This window comes from Erpetoichthys calabaricus, chromosome 11 (genome assembly GCF_900747795.2).
Source record: "Erpetoichthys calabaricus chromosome 11, fErpCal1.3, whole genome shotgun sequence".
NCBI lineage: Eukaryota > Metazoa > Chordata > Cladistia > Polypteriformes > Polypteridae > Erpetoichthys > Erpetoichthys calabaricus.
In genome coordinates this window covers 43,341,062-43,364,303 of record NC_041404.2, presented here as the reverse complement: position 1 = coordinate 43,364,303, position 23,242 = coordinate 43,341,062, and the positions used below count along the sequence as shown (strand labels likewise).

At 36.7% G+C, this 23,242-nt stretch overlaps 2 protein-coding genes across 8 annotated transcripts in view; both read left to right on the top strand.

The window, feature by feature from the left end:
* LOC114661297 (protocadherin-10-like) overlaps positions 1–23,242 on the top strand; it is a 287,170-nt gene that overhangs the window by 24,131 nt on the left and 239,797 nt on the right. Inside the window, exon 2 of one of the 7 annotated variants that reach the window (XM_051933733.1) lies at positions 20,602–21,271. The exons of 5 other annotated variants lie outside the window; for them this stretch is intronic. In XM_051933733.1, coding sequence (XP_051789693.1) covers positions 20,602–21,271 — 670 coding nt within the window. Of the gene's footprint in view, positions 1–18,787; positions 21,272–23,242 lie in introns of those variants that run through there. One more of the 7 variants, XM_051933724.1, reaches the window with a different exon arrangement.
* LOC127529609 (protocadherin gamma-A4-like) lies at positions 8,317–21,333 on the top strand. The gene is made up of 2 exons (XM_051933740.1): positions 8,317–10,843; positions 21,277–21,333. The coding sequence occupies exons 1-2, from the start codon at positions 8,427–8,429 to the stop codon at positions 21,281–21,283; spliced, it is 2,424 nt and encodes an 807-aa protein (XP_051789700.1). The 5' UTR covers positions 8,317–8,426; the 3' UTR covers positions 21,284–21,333.

Sequence of the window (23,242 nt, the reverse complement as noted above, 5' to 3'; positions counted from 1 at the left end):
TAACTATACACACAGAAATTACACAATGATTAAATGTACGTTTTAGAAAATAAATTCGTCTTTTGGGGCACTGGTAGGTGGTATGCTATGTATCCTGACCACTAGGGGGCCCCAGAAACGTCCGTACATGTGGATCATGTCTATGGGCAGGTAACGGGGCAACTGCTTTCTCAATCCTAGAGTAATGAAGTGGTGAGAATAAACATGAGTTGAAAGTCCATATCTACTGCTTTGACTGTATTTGTTGCATCATCCTTTTAACGCTCTATTCAGGATGTAGTTAAAAGGCACTCAGTTCCGATTTTTGTCATATATCCACATTTTTCTTTGGCTTTTCATATTAATTTTGAAAGTGACTCAGATCCTGCATAATTAAGTATCCATATCTATCATGAATCTGCAAGTTAATAAAAATGAATTCCTCCTACAGAATCGACCTAGAGAATGAGGTATGATTTAAAACTGTTTCCAGTATAGCATGTCTGTGAATTCTTCAGCTTTGCAAATGTTTAAAGATGCTTTAAGTGATATCATCTTCGTTACATCTGTACAAAGAAACCTGAGGACATGAAGCAGGAGGTGTAAACAAGATGTAGAATAGTACAAAATATTGGTTTGACAATATGAGAAAGTTGAGAGGCACAGTTGGTTTAGGCAGTTGTCTACCACAAAACTCAGTCAAGAAAAGAAAAATACACGCCTGAAGTGTGACATTTCAGAAAGTATGTAACAATTGTGATCTATTAACAGGTGTTCTTTTAAGTGTTATGTTTTGCAATTCACACATCTCTAAAAGAATCAAATCTATGTAACATGATTGAAAAAAAAACACTTTTCAGTTGTGAAGAAAAACGCAAACTGGATGGTTCTCAAATTTACCTACAGTTAGAGTCTGAAAGGTAGCCTATGGTGATGGTGATAGCATAATCATAACCTTATGTAACCCTTTACATCATGAAGAAATAAATTAGATTAGGGTCTCTGAAGTAAACTGACCATCCTGCTGTAATCTCAACATTCCATGAATTCATAATTATTTTGTAACATTTTACCATAATTCTTGTATGCCTGTCCTAACCACCATATTCAAATAATGCAATATCAACATACCACCAGTGCCCATGAATGGTGAATAAAGAACGGAGGATAATATTGTGTGCAGTTATAATGCAAAATGTATTGTAGGACCATTAAAGAGATGCATATATTTTAAATTAAATCAGCCTTTAGCAATGCATTTAAGGAGAGTTGCAGTCATTTTGATTTGTTGATCATTTAAGTGTATTATGCAGCGTCTACATTTTGTTGAATATTATTGATGGTTTTATTGTTGGATTATTTGCTATAATATATCCCCCCCCCCCCCCATATGTATGAAGACTCAGTGCACATGTCTGTTTTAGACACCTATGAATATTTTGCTTTACATGTAGAATGGATACACACACACACACACACACGCACACACACACGCACACACGCACACATATACAATCTTAAAAACCCTTTCAAAACTGTTTGTTGCAGAATGTCGTTGTTGACAGTTTACTTGTGGTTTTTTAAAAATGGTAACAAAGCAGTAAGTACCTTTTGTAGACTTACTAAGCTAACAGTATGTATAATGAACATCAGGTAAACTTTATTGATAGCATGACAAATGTACCCAGAGTTTGCAAACTGATGAAAAATGAAACCTGAAGATGTATTTTTTTTTAGTTTCATTTTAACTGTTAAGGATGGTGCAGTAATCTCTTCTTATCACTCTTTCCTTCTCTCTTAAAGTACATAATCAAAGAATTAGACTGTCTGTTTTGAATACTCGACATGGCATTTTGTGCTCTCATAGATATCACATGTAATTTGTCAAAAGTACCTACTGTCACTATATATATTGCATATTTTTCACAGTGACTGTGACAGCAAAGTCACAACATTTCTTTCTTTTTATTTTCTCACTTTATATTCATTCTAATGTCTGTTCAGACAAAAGTGTGTTTGTATACTTATTTATTTATCTATTTATATTTTATAAAATTCTGTAAAAAGTCACATTTCCCTCTGGAAAATATAGCCTACATTACAATATATTTAGCTTATAATTGTAGATGCTGTTTAGGTTTTTTGTAGCTGTCCTAACATTAATTGCATACTGTTGTGATACACGCTTTTCTTGAATAGTATTTATTCCAGTTTAGCCAACTCCTATCCTTTAACATTACTTACTAGAGTTTCCGTAGTTCATTCAAAACAGCTAGGTGGGGCCTTAATAATGGTTAAACCTGAGGGCCTTGCCCACCCTAAATCCATCCTTGTAACTTGTATATGATCATTGAGAACTGCCCCTATCCTGGTGGCTGAGGCCAGATAAACAGCCCCACTGGCCCCTGGGTGCCAAAGTTCAAAAGTGCCCCTCACCTTACCTCACTATGCCACTAGGCACATGAATGTACTCACATCTTAAGAACATCAAATATGTCAATAAGAAATCAGGTATTGGTAATGAAGAAACATAAATCCCAAAGTTGATATCAGGTCAACTACACTTTCAGCGATCTCCTCAGTCTGTCAGTGGAGCAGGACATTGACAGCAGTCTGTCGCTGAAGCTGCTCCTCTGTCTGGAGATGATAGTGTTCAGTGGATGCAGTGGATTCTCCATTATTGACAGGAGTCTGCTCAGTGCCCGTCGCTCTGCCACGGATGTCAAACTGTCCAGCTCCATGCCTACAATAGTGCCTGCTTTCCTCACCAGTTTGTCCAGACGTGAGGCGTCCTTCTTCTTTATGCTGCCTCCCCAGCACACCACCGCGTAGAAGAGGGCACTCGCCACAACCGTCTGATAGAACATCTGCAGCAACTTATTGCAGATGTTGTAGGACGCCAGCCTTCTAAAGAAGTATAGTCAGCTCTGTCCTTTCTTACACAGAGCATCAGTATTGGCAGTCCAGTCCAATTTATCATCCAGCTGCACTCCCAGGTATTTATAGGTCTGCACCATCTGCACACAGTCACATCTGATGATCACGGGGTCCATGAGGGGCCTGCGCCTCCTAAAACCCACCACTAGCTCTTTGGTTTTGCTGGTGTTCAGGTGTAGGTAGATATATAGATAGATAGATGATGGATTGTGTGGTTTCTCATACAATTATTGTAAGAACCATTTTTTTCTTGAAAATGTTCTTTGGGCTTTGAAAAGATCCTAATAGGTGAACAATGCAGAAATCATTAATGTACAGATGGCTAACTTTTAGTCTAACAAGAGACCAAGAAAGCCTGAACTTAGCCTGCATTATTGAACGCAGGTAATTCCTTTTACAATCAATGGTATTTCATAAATGTGTATCATGTAATAATAGCTAATAACAGAACCTGTTGCAAGTCAAAACAAAAAAAGGTACTTTTTTGAATCTCCATATAGATGGTTGTTTTGGGAAGCAAACACAATTCCCCTAGGGCATTGCTCTGAAGAAACACTTTGGCACTTTTATTTTCAAATGTGTGCAATGTCATATTTATGGGATATCTGCTAACTTCTGATAGAGCAAATAAAGAACATCTATTAAACATTTTCAAAAAGCCTTTATGCCACTATATGGCAAAAAGGTGATTTATAACTAATTTTTTTGAGTTGTATATTTGAAATAAATAAAAGACCAGAAAGGGGACCCTTTGCTTGGATTTGGAGTTGTTTGGTGCATCTTATCTCTTACAGTGTTTTTTCCCGCCTGCCACATTATTGTTCACCTCTGTGACAGTACAGTGATGCTAGAACTGTAGTGGAGCCCTCCTAATGATCTGTAAGATCTCTCTCATTAGTCTTAAAAGCAGTATTTATAGTTTGTGGAATTCATCATTTTGCTTATTTTGTTAAAGTGACATAGTGTTTTGCTTCTTTTTTAAATAATATTTTCTTTTGCTACACAACAGGGTTCTCATTTAGAAATAACATTCTGTTTGTTTTTGTCCGGCGCAGTATGTATAAGCTCATAAAAGTGACCCAACAGACATCTGCTCTGATTGTGCCCAACCCATATCATCCAAACAGGATACATTTTCTTTAAGAAGACTTACATTTAGATCTGGTTGAAATCCTTGAAAAAAGCTGGACTTTTTCTGATATTATGCATTCATCGCTTGCATATACTAAGCCCCCTTTCCAAGCAGGGCCTGATGGTAACCCTGATGGTACACCTGGTCATGCTGAAGGACCTGGGACAAATGTAAAAACCAACCTCAAATGAAACATTAGTCAATGACAGGTGAATCTTCAAAATCTTGACACTTGCGTAAAGTGGATCAATTTAAAATCCTTCATTTTTTTCAGCACTACAAGTAAAATTACATCATGACCTATGGGTTAGATAGTCTTCAACACACTTGGTGCTTGAATCAGTTGTTAAAATGGAGCACAGGTTTGCTTCTATGTAAGGCATTCTGTCCTGTTTTTTTTCTTTTCAATAATTTATTTTCTGCTCTTTGAAGACTTAAAATGATTTTCTTCCTACATTTGTAAAAAATTTTTTTAAATGTCCAGTTTTTCTCTCTTAACATTTCAGGTAGATTTTATAGTCCAGATTGCAGTTTCTAGTATATCTCTTTTTAGTTTTCTGATTAATTAAGTCTTTTAAAATATCATTATCCTTACACATTTACTAAGGCAATTGTGCAGTTTGGTTAGGCCAGTTTCGTAAAGAGACAGTATCAATTATTTATTCTGAAAATAGTTTTGTTATCTCTTTCTACATTTTCCTTGTTTTTTTTCACCTGAAAATTAAATAAATTTAAAAAGTATAATAGGAAGCATTTAAAAATTCCATACTGAAAAATAAAGGTTCCCATTCAAGACTGCCATCAGCTATAACAATCACTACACTCTCAATTAGATATTATGAGGCCAGGGCAAGTTCAGCATACAGAAGGAGTCAATCAAACAGAGATATTGCCCCAATGAGTTTAACAAATCTATGGAAAAAAGTAAAAATAAACAAAATGAGACCAGCCTAAACCTTGTTGTTTGGCTTCTTTGGTTGCTAGTGGAGAACACCATAATAGAGTTACAGGAGCCAAATTATGATTACTTCCTTCATCCATCTATTCCTGAAACTGCTTCTGTATTGTGTGTAAGGCAAAAAAGTCAGTGATGGACGTGGTGCCAATCTGGCTAATGTCCACACTGATATTCACTCATCTTGGGGCATTAATTACTGATTAATCTAATATTCATATTTTTGGAGTATTCTCAGAAACTGTAGGAACTGGAGTTTATCCACATCAAAGAATAAGGTAGTGTACAGGTAGTCCATTAAAGCATGGTTCCCACTATATTTTATAGTAACATATTATAAATTTGAGTCATAGTTTCCATTTTAATTAATCCACTGTAGATCTTTTGACAGAAATTTTCCAAAATCATCACTGTTTTGTCTTCACCTTAGGTAACTGTTAATCTTGTTATGTTACTCAGAGTCAGTGTTGATGACATGTGGTTTGTATTTCATGGCTACCTACAGTGTATCCGGAAAGTATTCACAGCGGATCACTTTTTTCACATTTTGTTATGTTACAGCCTTATTCCAAAATGGATTAAATTCATTTTTTCCATCAGAATTTTTTCCTCGAATGTTCAATCGGATTCAAGTCTGGGCTCTGGCTGGGCCACTCAAGGACATTCACAGAGTTGTCCTGAAGCCACTCCTTTGATATCTTGGCTGTGTGCTTAGGGTTGTTGTCCTGCTGAAAGATGAACTGTCGCCCCAGTCTGAGGTCAAGAGCGCTCTGGAGCAGGTTTTCATCCAGGATGTCTCTGTACATTGCTGCAGTCATCTTTCCCTTTATCCTGACTAGTCTCCCAGTTCCTGCTGCTGAAAAACATCCCACAGCATGATGCTGCCACCACCATGCTTCACTGTAGGGATGGTATTGGCCTGGTGATGAGCGGTGGCTGGTTTCCTCCAAACGTGACGCCTGGCATTCACACCAAAGAGTTCAATCTTTGTCTCATCAGACCAGAGAATTTTCTTTCTCATGGTCTGAGAGTCCTTCAGTTGCCTTTTGTCAAACTCCAGGTGGGCTGCCATGTGCCTTGTACTAAGGAGTGGCTTCCGTCTGGCCACTCTACCATACAGGCCTGATTGGTGGATTGCTGCAGAGATGGTTGTCCTTCTGGAAGGTTCTCCTCTCTCCACAGAGGACCTCTGGAGCTCTGACAGAGTGACCATCGGGTTCTTGGTCACCTCCCAGACAAAGGCCCTTCTCCCACGATTGCTCAGTTTAGATGGCCGGCCAGCTAAAGGAAGAGTCCTGGTGGTTTCGAACTTCTTCCACTTATGGATGATGGAGGCCACTTTGTTCATTGGGACCTTCAAAGCAGCAGAAATTTTTTTGTAACCTTTCCCAGATTTGTGCCTTGAGACAATCCTGTCTCGGAGGTCTACAGACAATTCCTTTGACTTCATGCTTGGTTTGTGCTCTGACATGAACTGTCAACTGTGGGACCTTCTATAGACAGGTGTGTGCCTTTCCAAATCATGTCCAGTCAACTGAATTTACCACAGGTGGACTCCAATGAAGCTGCAGAAACATCTCAAGGATGATCAGGGGAAACAGGATGCACCTGAGCTCAATTTCGATCTTCATGGCAAAGACTGTGAATACTTATGTACATGTGCTTTCTCAATGTTTTTATTTTTAATAAATTTGCAAAAATCTCAAGTAAACTTTTTTCACGTTGTCATTATGGGGTGTTGTGTGTAGAAATCTGAGGAAAAAAATGAATTTAATCCATTTTGGAATAAGGCTGTAACTTAACAAAATGTGGAAAAAGTGATGCGCTGTGAATACTTTCCGGATGCACTGTATGTCAATTACACTCAAATCCCATGCAAGAGATAAAATGTCGAATATTTCTGACAGGAAATCTGTTATTTAGAAATACAAAGCAAAATCACAACACCACAGTGAGAAAACATTTCAATCATGTATTCAATATTCAACTAAAACACCGTTATCAGATATTTTTTAGTAAATCTGCACATTATTTCTGGCATCACAAGAATTTTCACTAATATTATGTAGCAATCACACATATCAACAAACGCTGATATACAGCACTTGAGTAATCATTGAGTAAAGACTGGCCTATAGTTTTTGAGAATTAGTATGTCCTGTATCGGTTTGATGTACAGTACTATCTAGGAATATTTTCTTCCTTGCACTCAGTTCTTCCTGGAGAGGCTTTAGATTTCTGTAATCTTGGAAATTAAAAAGCAGTTTGAAAAAAACTGGATGAAGAAATAAAAATTCTTGCACAAGACTTGATGATCCTAATGACATGTTTACTGCTGATGAGTAATGTATGCCATCCATGAAATCCTCAAATAAAAAGAAATAAAAAGAAGACATTGCTTTTATCTCAGTTTGCCTTTACTTTTTGTTACATGCTCCAAATATATCACAATGGTGATTAAATTGCTATCTTTTTAGGGAGAGAAAATAATAAAGTTTATCAAAAACAAACACATTTTGCCTCCAGCTCCCTACTGTAATTTTTTTTTTAATTTTGTCAAAATAAAGCAAATGCACAGTATATTGAACAAAGGGAAGAGCATAAGATCAAAATTAAGTTGTCTGCTTTGAAGCGATTAGTTTACAGTCAAAATAATTCTGATCAAACTGTACAAAACATGGAAATTGCTGTCTTGCGTTCTTGTTATTCCTTATTAAAGTTCATCCGCATTTATTCCTCAGCTTTAAATTTGAAATAAACACAAATATACAGCATATTTTTTACATTAACAAAATATTTATGGCATTACGTACTTAACAATACATCTTCTAAGGTGTTAAGACATGACAGAAAAACGTAACAAAGATAAGTTGTGAGAAATTTATACCATAAATAAAGTTAAATATATGAAACGTTATACACTTAATTTCCATTTTGCTTAAAGCCACATTAAAAAAGTAACAAAATAAACTATTTTGATCTTAATAAATGTATTCAAAATTGTTTCAAAATTGTGAAATGTGTAATTTCAGATTTAACCATTTCATTTTAATTTGTTTGTAAGTGTCTATCGTGTTACCTTAACTCATACTATCATATACAGTTGATATGTTTCCAGTGTGACTAGAATTAAGTCCGCAATCCAAAAACATTTTAAAGCAAAAATAGGTTAAAAACTTGTTTGTGTTATATTTTAATCATATAAAATCAAATGACACTGCAAGGTACGATGTGACTTTAACAGGGAAGTATCCTTTTCAGCCTCAAAGTGTCGCTGTTGACTAACCATACAGGGAAAACAAGGCTTGAATTTATCTGAAGCAGGCGGAGAACAAAGAAAAGCACAGATATTAGTATTCTGTCTAAATTGCTACTCTGAAAGGATATTCAGCTGAAAGATCATCCATATTTGATATTTTATAGATGTATGTTATTGTGGTCCAGGAGATGCTGAGGTCAGTGAATCTTTTTTTAATATTCACTAAAATCGGAATTATTTTTTGCTTAAAAACACGGTATTCTGTTCCGGAGGAATTGCAAGAAGGAACAGTAATTGGAAACATAGCGTCTGATATCGGTCTAGATACCAGCAATCTCTCAAAACGAGGGCTACGGATTGCTTTGGGGAGTGGGAAGCATTATTTGGATGTTAACAAAATAAACGGACATTTATTTATTAAGAAAAAAATCGACAGAGAAAGCATTTGTGAATTTAAAGATGAATGCGTACTTAATCTTGAGGCCTTACTTGAAAATCCACTGCAGATGTTTAGCGTTGAGGTTGAAATCTTGGATGTGAATGACAATGCTCCGAGATTTCCTTTCACCGTAAGTCAAATAAACATTTCAGAGTCGAAACTAAAAGGCGAAAGGTTTTTGTTGGTGAAGGCCGTGGACATCGATGTTGGAAATAACACAGTATGTAATTATAAACTGAGCGAAAATGTAATTTTTGAGATCGCTGTACAGACTTGGAAAGATGGGTCAGTGTATGCTGATTTAGTAATTAAGGATGCACTGGACAGAGAAGAGCAAGCGGTGTACAATTTAATTCTTACTGCACTGGATTGTGGAAAACCTGCACTGTCTGGCTCAATTAATATCACGGTTACCATAACTGATGAAAATGACAATGCTCCAAAATTTGAAAGAGAGATGTATCAAGTAGAGGTTTCAGAAACTACCTTAATAGGAACCACTTTTATCACACTAAATGCGACAGATGCTGATGAAGGCTCTAATGCCGAGCTATTATATTCATTTATTCCTCACACCTCTGAGAAGGCCCAAATGAAATTCAGTTTGAATTCGAGGACAGGTGAACTTAGCGTTAAAGAACTGTTGGATTTCGAACAATCACCTCTATATGAGTTATTTGTGCAAACAAAAGATAAAGGGTCTCATCCTATGACAGGTCACTGCAAAGTAATAATAAAAATAATTGACAGCAATGACAACAAACCAGAAATCATTGTAGCGTCATCGCAAAGTTCAGTATCTGAAGATGTACCAATAGGCACAGTAATCGCACTGTTTAGTGTCACAGATCTGGACTCTGGAAACAATGGCAGAGTAAACTGTCATATATCAGACAATGATGAGTTTAAACTTCAGCAAAGTATGGATAATGTTTATGCTCTGGTGACTGCAGAGCTTTTGGATAGAGAAAGAAAATCTACCTTTAATATTACTATCATCGTCAAGGATAAAGGCACTCCTCCCCTCACAAACAATAAAACAATTTATTTAAATATTTTGGATGTAAATGACAACGCGCCAACGTTTTCGCGTGCTTTATATGAAATTCCAGTTCCAGAAAATAACATCCCTGGCACTCTGCTCTGTTCCGTCACGGCAATGGATCCTGATGCAGATCTGAACGGCGCTATGAAATACTCCATCAAAGAAACAAACGACTTCAATAACACATTCACGAAATATTTTTCTATCAATCGGGACAATGGAAACATTTACTCACTGCAGTCTTTCGACTACGAAAAACAGACATTTTATACGTTTGATGTGGTAGCTAAAGACTCTGGAATTCCTCAGCTAAGCAGTAGTGTGACTGTGAAGATAAATGTTCTTGATGAAAACGACAACACACCGGTTATTGTGTCACCCTGGCGCCCTCATGGATCAATAGTAAGCGATGCAATTCCGAGTTCGGCTGAAGAAGGATATTTAGTGACTAAAGTTATAGCAATTGATGACGACTCGGTTCAAAATTCACGAATTACTTACCATTTACTTCAAGTTACTGACCAGACGTTATTTTCATTAAACCAGTACACTGGAGAACTTCGAACTAGAAGACGCCTAGGTGTTAGGGACTCTTCGAAACAAAGACTTGTGATTCAAGCCCGGGACAATGGCAATCCTTCACTGTCATCAACAGTTACAATCCTCATATCAAGATCTATCCCAGAAGTTGAAGGTCTTCTGACACCAAATGATGAGGTAGAGACGGAGTATTTATCTTCTTTAAACATTTATTTGATGATCGGTCTGGCAACTGCTTCATTTCTGTTCCTTTTAACCATAGTGATCTGTACTGCACTTAAATGTCATCGTAATCCATCTGAGGACAGCACCAAATCGAGCCATCGGATTAGCTGCTATAGCCAAAGGGATTCAATGATTTCCGACTTGCCGGCACACTCGACTTTATATTCGAGCGACGCTTACTGGCACAGCGTGCTTTTAGCAGAATCACGAAAAGGAAAAATGTTGGTGAGGCAGTCAATGCCCAATGGAACTGGTTTTATTGTGTCCAGTTTGGAGAGGAATCCGGAGCAGGGAACGATAAGCGAATTAGCCGACACACCAATTCAGGTAAGGTTGTAACAGAATTTTTAAGATTTTACTTTTTTAAAATAAATGTAATAATGTATTTATTCTGCAGACAATACCCTTAAGTCTGTTCACCAGTAAAGAGATACATGTGATGTGGAAATGGTCTTATGGCAATAATGATGTTCGTTTTCGAAATGAATACTTCTAGAATGGTGTAGCAAAGTATTAAATACGCATTTAAAGTTCATTATTAAGAGTGAAGATTTATCGGCATTTCGCATCAATATCAAAATGCTCAGTCACTTTTCATTTGTATATTTAATGACAATTTAGTTCTCACTTTAATGCATAGGTCATACACTTCAGTCCATTATTTGTCCAAAATCATTAAGACAAAGTGAAAATAGCATAGAACAGTATACGAATTCTTGAAGATTAAATATAACTATACACACAGAAATTACACAATGATTAAATGTACGTTTTAGAAAATAAATTCGTCTTTTTGGGGCACTGGTAGGTGGTATGCTAAGTATGCGCTGCATAGGTGGTCCCGACCACTAGGGGGTCCCAGAAACGTTCGTACATGTGGATCATGTCTATGTGCAGGTAACGGGGCAACTGCTTTCTCAAACCTAGAGTAATGAAGTGGCGAGAATAAACATGAGTTGAAACTCCATATCTACTGCTTTTGACTCTATGTGTTGCATCATCCTATTAACTCTCTATTCAGGGTGTAGTTAAAAGACACCCAGTTCCGATTTGTGTCATACAGTATATCTACATTTTTCTATGGCTTTTCATATTAATTTTGAAAGTGACTCACATCCTGCATAATTAAGTATCCATATCTATCATGAATCTGCAAGTTAATAAAAATGAATTCCTCCTACAGAATCGACCTAGAGAATCAGATATGACTTAAAACTGTTTCCAGTATAGCATGTCTGTGAATTCTTCAGCTTTGCAAGTGCTTAAAGATGCTTTAAGTGATATCTTCATCGTTACATCTGTACAAAGAAACCTGAGGACATGAAGCAGGAGGTGTAAACTGGTGTAAACAAGATGTAGAATAGTACAAAATATTGGTTTGACAATATGAGAAAGTTGAGAGGCACAGTTGGTTTAGGCAGTTGTCTACCGCAAAACTCAGTCAAGAAAAGAAAAATACACGCCTGAAGTGTGACATTTCAGAAAGTACGTAACAATTGTCATCTATTAACAGGTGTTCTTTTAAGTGTTATGTTTTGCAATTCACACATCTCTAAAAGAATCAAATCTATGTAACATGATTAAAAAAACACTTATCAGTTGTGAAGAAAAACACAAACTGGATGGTTCTCAAATTTACCTACAGTTAGAGTCTGAAAGGTAGCCTATGGTGATGGTGATAGCATAATCATAACCTTTTGTAACCCTTTACATCATGAAGAAATAAATTAGATTAGGGTCTCTGAAGTAAACTGACCATCCTGCTGTAATCTCAACATTCCATGAATTCATAATTATTTTGTAACATTTTACCATAATTCTTGTTTGCCTGTCCTAACCACCATATTCAAATAATGCAATATCACCATCCCACCAGTTGCCATGAATGGCGAATAAAGAAAGGAGGGTAATATTCTGTGCAGTTATAATGCAAAATTTACTGTAGGACCATTAAAGAGATGCATATATTTTAAATTAAATCAGCCTTTAGCAATGCATTTAAGGAGAGTTGCAGTCATTTTGATTTGTTGACCATTTAAGTGTATTTTTCAGCGTCTGCACTAGCACACCATTTTGTTGAAAATTTTGATGGTTTTATTGTTGGATTATTTGCTTTAAGATATACTCCCCCCCCCCCCCCCCCATATGTATGAAGACTCAGTGCACATGTCTGTTTTAGACACCTATGAATACTTTGCTTTACATGCAGAATGGATACTCACACACACACACACGCACACGCACACACACACATACAATCTTGAAAACCCTTTCAAAACTGTTTGTTGAAGAATGTTGTTGTTGACAGTTTACTTGTGGTTTTTAAAAAATGGTAACAAAGCAGTAAGTACCTTTTGTTGACTTACTAAGCTAACAGTATGTATAAAGAACATCAGGTAAACTTTATTGATAGCATGGCAAATGTACCCAGAGTTTGCAAACTGATGAAAAATTAAACCTGAAGATGTATTTTTTTTTAGTTTCATTTTAACTGTTAAGGATGGTGCAGTAATCTCTTCTTCTCACCCTTTCTTTCTCTCTTAAAGTACATAATAAAAGAATTAGACTCTCTGTTTTGAATACTTGACATGGCATTTTGTGCTCTCATAGATATCACATGTAATTTGTCAAAAGTACCTACTGTCACTATATATATTGCATATTTTTCTCAGTGACTGTGACAGTAAAGTCACAACATTTCTTTCTTTTAATTTTCTCACTTTATATTCATTCTAATGTGTGTTCAGACAAAAGTGTGTTTGTATACTTATTTATTTATCTATTTATGTATATATTTATTTTATAAAATTCTGTGTAAAAGTCATATTTCCCTCTGGAAAATATAGCCTATATTATAATATATTTAGCTCATAATTGTAGATGCTGTTTATGTTTTTTGTAGCTATCCTACCTAACATTAATTGTATGCTGTTGTGATACACGCTCTTCTTGAATAGTATTTATTCCAGTTTAGCCAACTCCTGTCCTTTAACATTACTTACTAGAGTTTCCGTAGTTCATTCAAAACAGCTAGTTGGGGCCTTAACAATGGTTAAAGCTGAGGGCCTTGCCCACCCTAAATCCATCCTTGTAACTTGTATATGATCATTGAGAACTGCCCCTATCCTGGTGGCTGAGGCCAGATAAACAGCCCCACTGGCCCCTGGGTGTCAAAGTTCAAAAGTGCCCCTCACCTTACCTCACTATGCCACTAGGCACATGAATGTACTCACATCTTAAGAACATCAAATATGTCAATAAGAAGTCAGGTATTGGTAATGAAGAAACATAAATCCCAAAGTTGATATCAGGTCAACTACACTTTCAACGATCTCCTCAGTCTGTCAGTGGAGCAGGACATTGACAGCAGTCTGTCGCTGAAGCTGCTCCTCTGTCTGGAGATGATAGTGTTCAGTGGATGCAGTGGATTCTCCATTATTGACAGGAGTCTGCTCAGTGCCCGTCGCTCTGCCACGGATGTCAAACTGTCCAGCTCCATGCCTACAATAGTGCCTGCTTTCCTCACCAGTTTGTCCAGACGTGAGGCGTCCTTCTTCTTTATGCTGCCTCCCCAGCACACCACCGCGTAGAAGAGGGCACTCGCCACAACCGTCTGATAGAACATCTGCAGCAACTTATTGCAGATGTTGTAGGACGCCAGCCTTCTAAAGAAGTATAGTCAGCTCTGTCCTTTCTTACACAGAGCATCAGTATTGGCAGTCCAGTCCAATTTATCATTAAGCTGCACTCCCAGGTATTTATAGGTCTGCACTCTCTGCACACAGTCACCTCTGATGATCACGGGGTCCATGAGGGGTCTGCGCCTCCTAAAACCCACCACCAGCTCCTTGGTTTTGCTGGTGTTCAGGTGTAGGTAGATAAATAGATAGATGGATTGTGTGGTTTCTTATACAATTATTGTAAGAACCATTTTTTTCTTGAAAATGTTCTTTGGAAATTAAATTCGTCCTTTGGACTTTGAAAAGGTCCTAATAGGTGAACAATGCAGAAATCATTAATGTACAGATGGCTAACTTTTAGTCTAACAAGAGACTAAGAAAGCCTGAACTTAGCCTGCATTATTGTACACAGGTAATTCCTTTTACAATCAATGGTATTTCATAAATGTGTATCATGTAATAATAGCTAATAACAGAACCTGTTGCAAGTCAAAACAAAAAAAGGTACTTTTTTGAATCTCCATATAGATGGTCTTCAACACACTTGGTGCTTGAATCAGTTGTTAAAATGGAGCACAGGTTTGCTTCTATGTAAGGCATTCTGTCCTGTTTTCTTTCTTTTCAATAATTTATTTTCTGCTCTTTGAAGCCTTAAAATGATTTTCTTCCTACATTTGTAAATTTTTTAGAAAAATGTCCAGTTTTTCTCTCTTAACATTTCAGGTAGATTTTATAGTCCAGATTGCAGTTTCTAGTATATCTCTTTTTAGTTTTCTGATTAATTAAGTCTTTTTAAATATCATTATCCTTACACATTTACTAAGGCCATTGTGCAGTTTGGTTAGGCCAGTTTGCTAAAGAGACAGTATTAATTATTTATTCTGAAAATAGTTTTGTTATCTCTTTCTACATTTTCCTTGTTTTTTTTTTCACCTGAAAATTAAATAAATTTAAAAAGTATAATAGGAAGCATTTAAAAATACCATACTGAAAAATAAAGGTTCCCATTCAAGACTGCCATCAGCTATAACAATCACTATACTCTCAATTAGATATTATGAGGCCAGGGCAAGTTCAGCATACAGAAGGAGTCAATCAAACAGAGATATTGCCCCAATGAGTTTAACAAATCTATGGAAAAAAGTAAAAATAAACAAAATGAGACAAGCCTTAACCTCGTTGTTTGGCTTCTTTGATTGCTAGTGGAGAACACCATAATAGATTTACAGGAGCCAAATTATGATTACTTCCTTCATCCATCTATTCCTGAAACTGCTTCTGTATTGTGTGTAAGGCAAAAAAGTCAGTGATGGATGTGGTGCCAATTTGGCTAATGTCCACACTGATATTCACTCATCTTGGGGCATTAATTACTGATTAATCTAATATTCATATTTTTGGAGTATTCTCAGAAACTGTAGGAACTGGAGTTTATCCACATCAAAGAATAAGCACAGGTAGTCCATTAAAGCATGGTTCCCTCTATATTTTATAGTAACATATTATAAATTTGAGTCATAGTTTCCATTTTAATTAATCCACTGAAGATCTTTTGACAGTAATTTTTCAAAATCATCACTGTTTTGTCTTCACCTTAGGTAACTGTTAATCTTGTTATGTTACTCAGAGTCAGTGTTGATGACATGTGGCTTGTATTTCATGGCTACCTATGTCAATTACACTCAAATCCCAACAGATAAAATGTAGAATATCTCTGACAGGAAATTTGTTATTTAGAAATACAAAGCAAAATCACAACAACACAGTGAGAAAACTTTTCAATGCTGTATTCATTATTCACTGTACTGATTGGAGTGTTTTTGAGTCTGCAGCGACAGACCTGGATGAGCTTACTGACACTGTGACATCCTACGTCAGTTTTTGTGAGGATATGTGTGTGCCCAAGAAATCTTTTTGCACATACAACAACAACAAACCCTGGTTTACTACAAAACTCAGGCAGCTTTGTCAGGCTAAGGAGAAGGCCTACAGAAGTGGGGACAGAATCCTGTATAATCAGGCCAGAAACACATTGACAAAGGAGATCAGAGTAGCAAAGAGGTGTTACACTGAAAAGCTAGAAAATAGGTTTACAGCCAATGACCCTGCATCAGTGTGGAGAGGTTTGAAAGACATCACCAACTACAGGAAACCATCCCCCCATACTGAAGAGAACCATCAACTGGCCAACGAGCTGAATTTGTTCTACTGCAGGTTTGATAATCCCTCTTTCACACCTCTCACCCACACCAATCAAAATACACTCCCAGCACTCACTACCAAGCCCCTGCCCCTCCCCACTGACACCATACCTGCACTCAGGATCTGTGAAGGGGACGTGAGTCAGCTCTTCAGGAGACAGAAGATCAGGAAGGCACCAGGTCCAGATGGTGTGTCACCCTCCTGTCTTAAAGTCTGTGCTGATCAGCTGGCCCCCATATTTACACAGATCTTCAACAGATCCCTGGAGCTATGTGAAGTTCCCCCCTGCCTTAAGCATTCCACAATTATCCTGGTTCCAAAGAAAACCTCCATTGCAGGGTTAAATGACTACAGGCCAGTAGCCCTGACGTCTGTGGTCATGAAATCCTTTGAAAGACTGGTGTTGACCTACCTGAAGGACATTACAGACCCCCTGCTTGACCCCCTACAGTTTGCTTACTGAGCAAACAGGTTTCTGGGATCCACAATTTCCCAGGACCTAAAGTGGGAACTAAACATAAACACAATTGTTAAAAAGGCCCAGCAGAGGTTGTACTTCCTGCACCAGCTCAGGAAGTACAACCTGCCTCAGGAGCTGCTCATCCAATTTTACTCTGCAGTAATCCAGTCTGTTCTCTGTTCATCTATCACAGTCTGGTTTGGCTCAGCCACAAAACAGGACAGGAACAGACTTCAACGGACAGTCAGGATTGCAGAAAAAATCATTGGTGTTGATCTGCCCTCCATTCAAGACTTATACAGATCTCGAGTCAGGAAACGGGCAGAAAACATCATTGCAGACCCATCACACCCTGGTTACAACCTTTTTCAACTTCTTCCCTCTGGTAGGCGCTACAGAGCACTGTACGCCAAAACTACCAGACATGTGAACAGTTTCTTTCCTCAGGCCATCACTCTCATGAACACTTAAGTCAATCTCACAGCATCAGGGACAATACTAGGTAAAACCGGAGTCCAATTCCTTGTATGTGTACATATACTTGGCCAATAAAGCTGATTCTGATTCTGATTCTGATTCTGATCAGATATTTTTTAGTAAATCTTCACATTTTTTCTGGCACCACAAGAATTTTCACTAATGTTATATAGCAATCACACACATCAACAAACGCTGATATACAGCATTGAGTAATCATTGAATAAAGATTGGCCTATAGTTTTTGAGAATTAGTATGTCCTTGTCGGTGTGATGTACAGTACTATCTAGAAATATTTTCTTCCTTGCACTCAGTTCTTCGTGGAGAGGCTTTGGATTCCTGTAATCTTGGAAATAAAAAAGTAGTTTGAAAAAAAATGGATGAAGAAATAAAAATTCTTGCACAAGACTTGATGATCCTAATGACATGTTTACTGCTGATGAGTAATGTATGCCATCCATGAAAGCCTCAAATAAAAAGAAAGAGAAAGAAGACATTGCTTTTATCTCACTTTGCCTTTACTTTTTGTTACATGCTCCAAATATATCACAATGATGATTAAATTGCTATCTTTTTAGGGAGAGAAAATAATAAAGTTTATCAAACAAATACATTCTGCCTCCAGCTCCCTACTGTAATTTTTTTTTTAAATTTTGTAGAAATAAAGCAAATGTACAGTATATTGAATAAAAGGAAGAGCATAAGATCAAAATTAGGTTGTCTGCTTTGAAGCGATTAGTTTACAATCAAAATAATTCTGATCAAACTGTACAAAACATGGGAAATTGCCGTCTTGCTTTCTTGTTATTTCTTATTAAAGTTCATCTGCATTTAGTCCTCAGCTTTAAATTTGAAATAAACACAAATATCCAGCAAATTTTTTACATTCACAAAATATTTATGGCAATACATCATCTAAGGTGTTAAGACATGACAGAAAAACGTAACAAAGATAAGTTGTGAGAAATTTATACCATAAATAAAGTTAAGTATATGAAACGTTATACACTTAATTTCCATTTTGCTTAAAGCCACATTAAAAAAGTAACAAAATAAACTGAGAAGAGGGCAAAAACTATTTTGATCTTAATAAATGTATTCAAAATTGTTTCAAAATTGTGAAATGTGTAATTTCAGATTTAACCATTTCATTTTAATTTGTTTGTAAGTGTCTATCGTGTTACCTTAACTAATACTATCATATACAACTGATATGTTTCCGGTGTGACTAGAATTAAGTCCGCAATCCAAAAACATTTTAAAGCAAAAATAGGTTAAAAACTTGTTTGTGTTATATTTTAATCATATAAAATCAAATGACACTGCAAGGTACGATGTGACTTTAACAGGGAAATATCCTTTTCAGCCTCAAAGTGTCGCTGTTGACTAACCATACAGGGAAAACAAGGCTTGAATTTATCTGAAGCAGGCGGAGAACAAAGAAAAGCACAGATATTAGTATTCTGTCTAAATTGCTACTCTGAAAGGATATTCAGCTGAAAGATCATCCATATTTGATATTTTATAGATGTATGTTATTGTGGTCCAGGAGATGCTGAGGTTAGTGAATCTTTTTTTAATATTCACTAAAATCGGAATTATTTTTTGCTTAAAAACACGGTATTCTGTTCCGGAGGAATTGCAAGAAGGAACAGTAATTGGAAACATAGCGTCTGATATCGGTCTAGATACCAGCAATCTCTCAAAACGAGGGCTACGGATTGCTTTGGGGAGTGGGAAGCATTATTTGGATGTTAACAAAATAAACGGACATTTATTTATTAAGAAAAAAATCGACAGAGAAAGCATTTGTGAATTTAAAGATGAATGCGTACTTAATCTTGAGGCCTTACTTGAAAATCCACTGCAGATGTTTAGCGTTGAGGTTGAAATCTTGGATGTGAATGACAATGCTCCGAGATTTCCTTTCACCGTAAGTCAAATAAACATTTCAGAGTCGAAACTAAAAGGCGAAAGGTTTTTGTTGGTGAAGGCCGTGGACATCGATGTTGGAAATAACACAGTATGTAATTATAAACTGAGCGAAAATGTAATTTTTGAGATCGCTGTACAGACTTGGAAAGATGGGTCAGTGTATGCTGATTTAGTAATTAAGGATGCACTGGACAGAGAAGAGCAAGCGGTGTACAATTTAATTCTTACTGCACTGGATTGTGGAAAACCTGCACTGTCTGGCTCAATTAATATTACAGTTACCATAATTGATGAAAATGACAATGCTCCAAAATTTGAAAGAGAGATGTATCAAGTAGAGGTTTCAGAAACTACCTTAATAGGAACCACTTTTATCACACTAAATGCGACAGATGCTGATGAAGGCTCTAATGCCGAGCTGTTATATTCATTTATTTCTCACACCTCTGAGAAGGCCCAAATGAAATTCAGTTTGAATTCCAGGACGGGTGAACTTGGCGTAAAAGAACTGTTGGATTTCGAACAATCACCTCTTTATGAGTTATTTGTGCAAGCAAAAGATAAAGGATTTAATGCAATGACAGGTCACTGCAAAGTAATAATAAAAATAATTGACAGCAATGACAACAAACCAGAAATAATTGTTGCATCATCGCAGAGTTCAGTATCTGAAGATGTACCAATAGGCACAGTAATCGCACTGTTTAGTGTCACAGATCTGGACTCTGGAAACAATGGCAGGGTAAACTGTCATATATCAGACAATGATGAGTTTAAACTTCAGCAAAGTATGGATAATGTTTATGCTCTGGTGACTGCAGAGCTTTTGGACAGAGAAAGAAAATCTACCTTTAATATTACTATCATCGTCAAGGATAAAGGCACTCCTCCCCTCACAAACAATAAAACAATTTATTTAAATATTTTGGACGTAAATGACAACGCGCCAACGTTTTCACGTGCTTTATATGAAATTCCAGTTCCAGAAAATAACATCCCTGGCACTCTGCTCTGTTCCGTCACGGCAATGGATCCTGATGCAGATCTGAACGGCGCTATGAAATACTCCATCAAAGAAACAAACGACTTCAATAACACATTCACGAAATATTTTTCTATCAATCGGGACAATGGAAACATTTACTCACTGCAGTCTTTCGACTACGAAATACAGACATTTTATACGTTTGATGTGGTAGCTAAAGACTCTGGAATTCCTCAGCTAAGCAGTAGTGTGACTGTGAAGATAAATGTTCTTGATGAAAACGACAACACACCGGTTATTGTGTCACCCTGGCGCCCTCATGGATCAATAGTAAGCGATGCAATTCCGAGTTCGGCTGAAGAAGGATATTTAGTGACTAAAGTTATAGCAATTGATGACGACTCGGTTCAAAATTCACGAATTACTTACCATTTACTTCAAGTTACTGACCAGACGTTATTTTCGTTAAACCAGTACACTGGAGAACTTCGAACTAGAAGACGCCTAGGTGTTAGGGACTCTTCGAAACAAAGACTTGTGATTCAAGCCCGGGACAATGGTAATCCTTCACTGTCATCAACAGTTACAATCCTCATATCAAGATCTATCCCAGAAGTTGAAGGTCTTCTGACACCAAATGATGAGGTAGAGACGGAGTATTTATCTTCTTTAAACATTTATTTGATGATCGGTCTGGCAACTGCTTCATTTCTGTTCCTTTTAACTATAGTGATCTGTACTGCACTTAAATGTCATCGTAATCCATCTGAGGACAGCACCAAATCGAGCCATCGGATTAGTTGCTACAGCCAAAGGGATTCAATGATTTCCGACTTGCCGGCACACTCGACTTTATATTCGAGCGACGCTTACTGGCACAGCGTGCTTTTAGCAGAATCACGAAAAGGAAAAATGTTGGTGAGGCAGTCAATGCCCAATGGAACTGGTTTTATTGTGTCCAGTTTGGAGAGGAATCCGGAGCAGGGAACGATAAGTGAATTAGCCGACACACCGATTCAGGTAAGGGTGTAACAGAATATTTATTGAGGATTTCTTTTTAATATATGTACTTATTTATTTACTTGCCAGTGTCGAGCTTGTTCACCAGTTATGTCTTATGGAAATGGTTTCGTGGTAGTTGCTTTCATTTCCATAATGAAGACTTAGTAAAGAATTAAATGAGCATGTTGAATTCTTTATAAAGACTGCTTATTTATATAAAATTGCATTAAAAACACAGGTAAATTTCATTCGCCTTATAAAGGAGAATTTATGTTATGTATAGTCACATCCCTTTCATTACGGGACTGGTCATACTGCACTTTAGTAAGTTATTTAACTAAAATGACAATTAAAGTGAAAAAGTATTGAACAATAAAGATTTTTTAAGATCAAATATAACCAAACACACAGATATTACACGATGATTAAATGTACATTTTTGAAACGCAATCCTCCCTATCCCTATATTGATAGATTCTGTATATTCACGAGCAGGGGCACAAATAGGGAATTTACGGAGTCTGCGTTGCATAATGGACCGCACAACTAAGACCACTTATGTTTGTCACATGACTAAAAAAGAAAGATTACCATTTAAGAGCTGTGTAGGCAAACGCACACTGAACGTGTTGTGGAGAATGGACTCGCTATGTCTTCAAAGTAAACAGGTGGAGTCTCGAGATTGGCAAGCAGAATAGACTTTATTGCAAACGTGCAGTCACCTCAGTTCAATGAAGTCTGCGCCCTTACTTGGGCGAATCTTTATTACAATTTTTATCTGTATGTCTTTTGCACTTGAACATTTGTCATCATCATATGACTCAAAAACACAAATTCTTCATTCCTAAAGTTTATCCTTCTCTATTTTCTCATGATTTATCAGAAATAATTGTTTTTCTGCCCATACACCAGTATTTTTAAAACAAAAACATAGTTACCACCCGTCCGTATAGGAGTGACCTTCCCCCTGTGTCCACCAAATCACTTCTCACTTTCTTGACCAAGGACTGGTAGATATTAGTGACCTTCCATGCATTAAAAATACATGTGTGAGCGTTAAATTGTTTAACTCCTTCATAACCTATAGCTAGCTACAATATGCTCCATTTTAATTTGGTGGAGATTAAATTAATCCAAGTTTTAAATCCTCTATGAATGGTTCTGACATTTACCCAAAATCTTATAAGGTTATTTATGGCGATTGTGATAGCATAATCCTAATCTAATGAAACCCTTTACATTGTGAATAAATAAATTAGATTAAGGTCGCTGAAGTAAACTGACTGTCCTAATATAATCTCAGTATTCAATGAAGTAATATTATAATGATTTTCTCTTTACAATTTCCCTGGGTTTGTTTAGCCAATTCTAGTCAACATATGGTAAAAATGCAGTATCACCATCCAACCAATGTGTGATATTATAAACAATGGAGGATGATATTTTGTGACATTTTAATGTATGTTTTACTGTATGCCTATATTTGAGAGATTGTTACGCTTTAAATTAAATCAGCCTTTTAGCAATGTGTTTAAAGAGAATTGCAGTCCTGTTGCCATATTGATCATCTTTTTTTTCAGTACTTGTTTTGCCCGATTGTGGATTATTATTGTTGTTTTCATTGTTAGATAGATAGATAGATAGATAGATAGATAGATAGATAGATAGATAGATAGATAGATAGATAGATACTTTATTAATCCCAAGGGGAAATTCACATACTATGTACTATATACATGCAGCCCACACTGTTTTTATCCCTATGTCTGTTTTGAGCCCATAAATATTTTCCTTTGTAAATGGCCTGAAGAGTTGGCACAAACACACAAACACACACTAAAAAAAAATCTTGCAAACCCCCTCACAACTTCTTGTTTTCCCCCTACTCCTGAGGAGAAGGTTGTATATGACAAATCACTTTTGCTTTGAAAAGATTTGGCAATGTAGTGAAAGTGCTTCAAGTACTAAGGTGACAGTGTCTCTATTGAA

Excerpts from the sequence above, each read along its gene's own strand:
- LOC127529609 (XM_051933740.1), top strand. The coding sequence starts at position 8,427 with ATGTATGTTATTGTGGTCCAGGAGATGCTGAGGTCAGTGAATCTTTTT.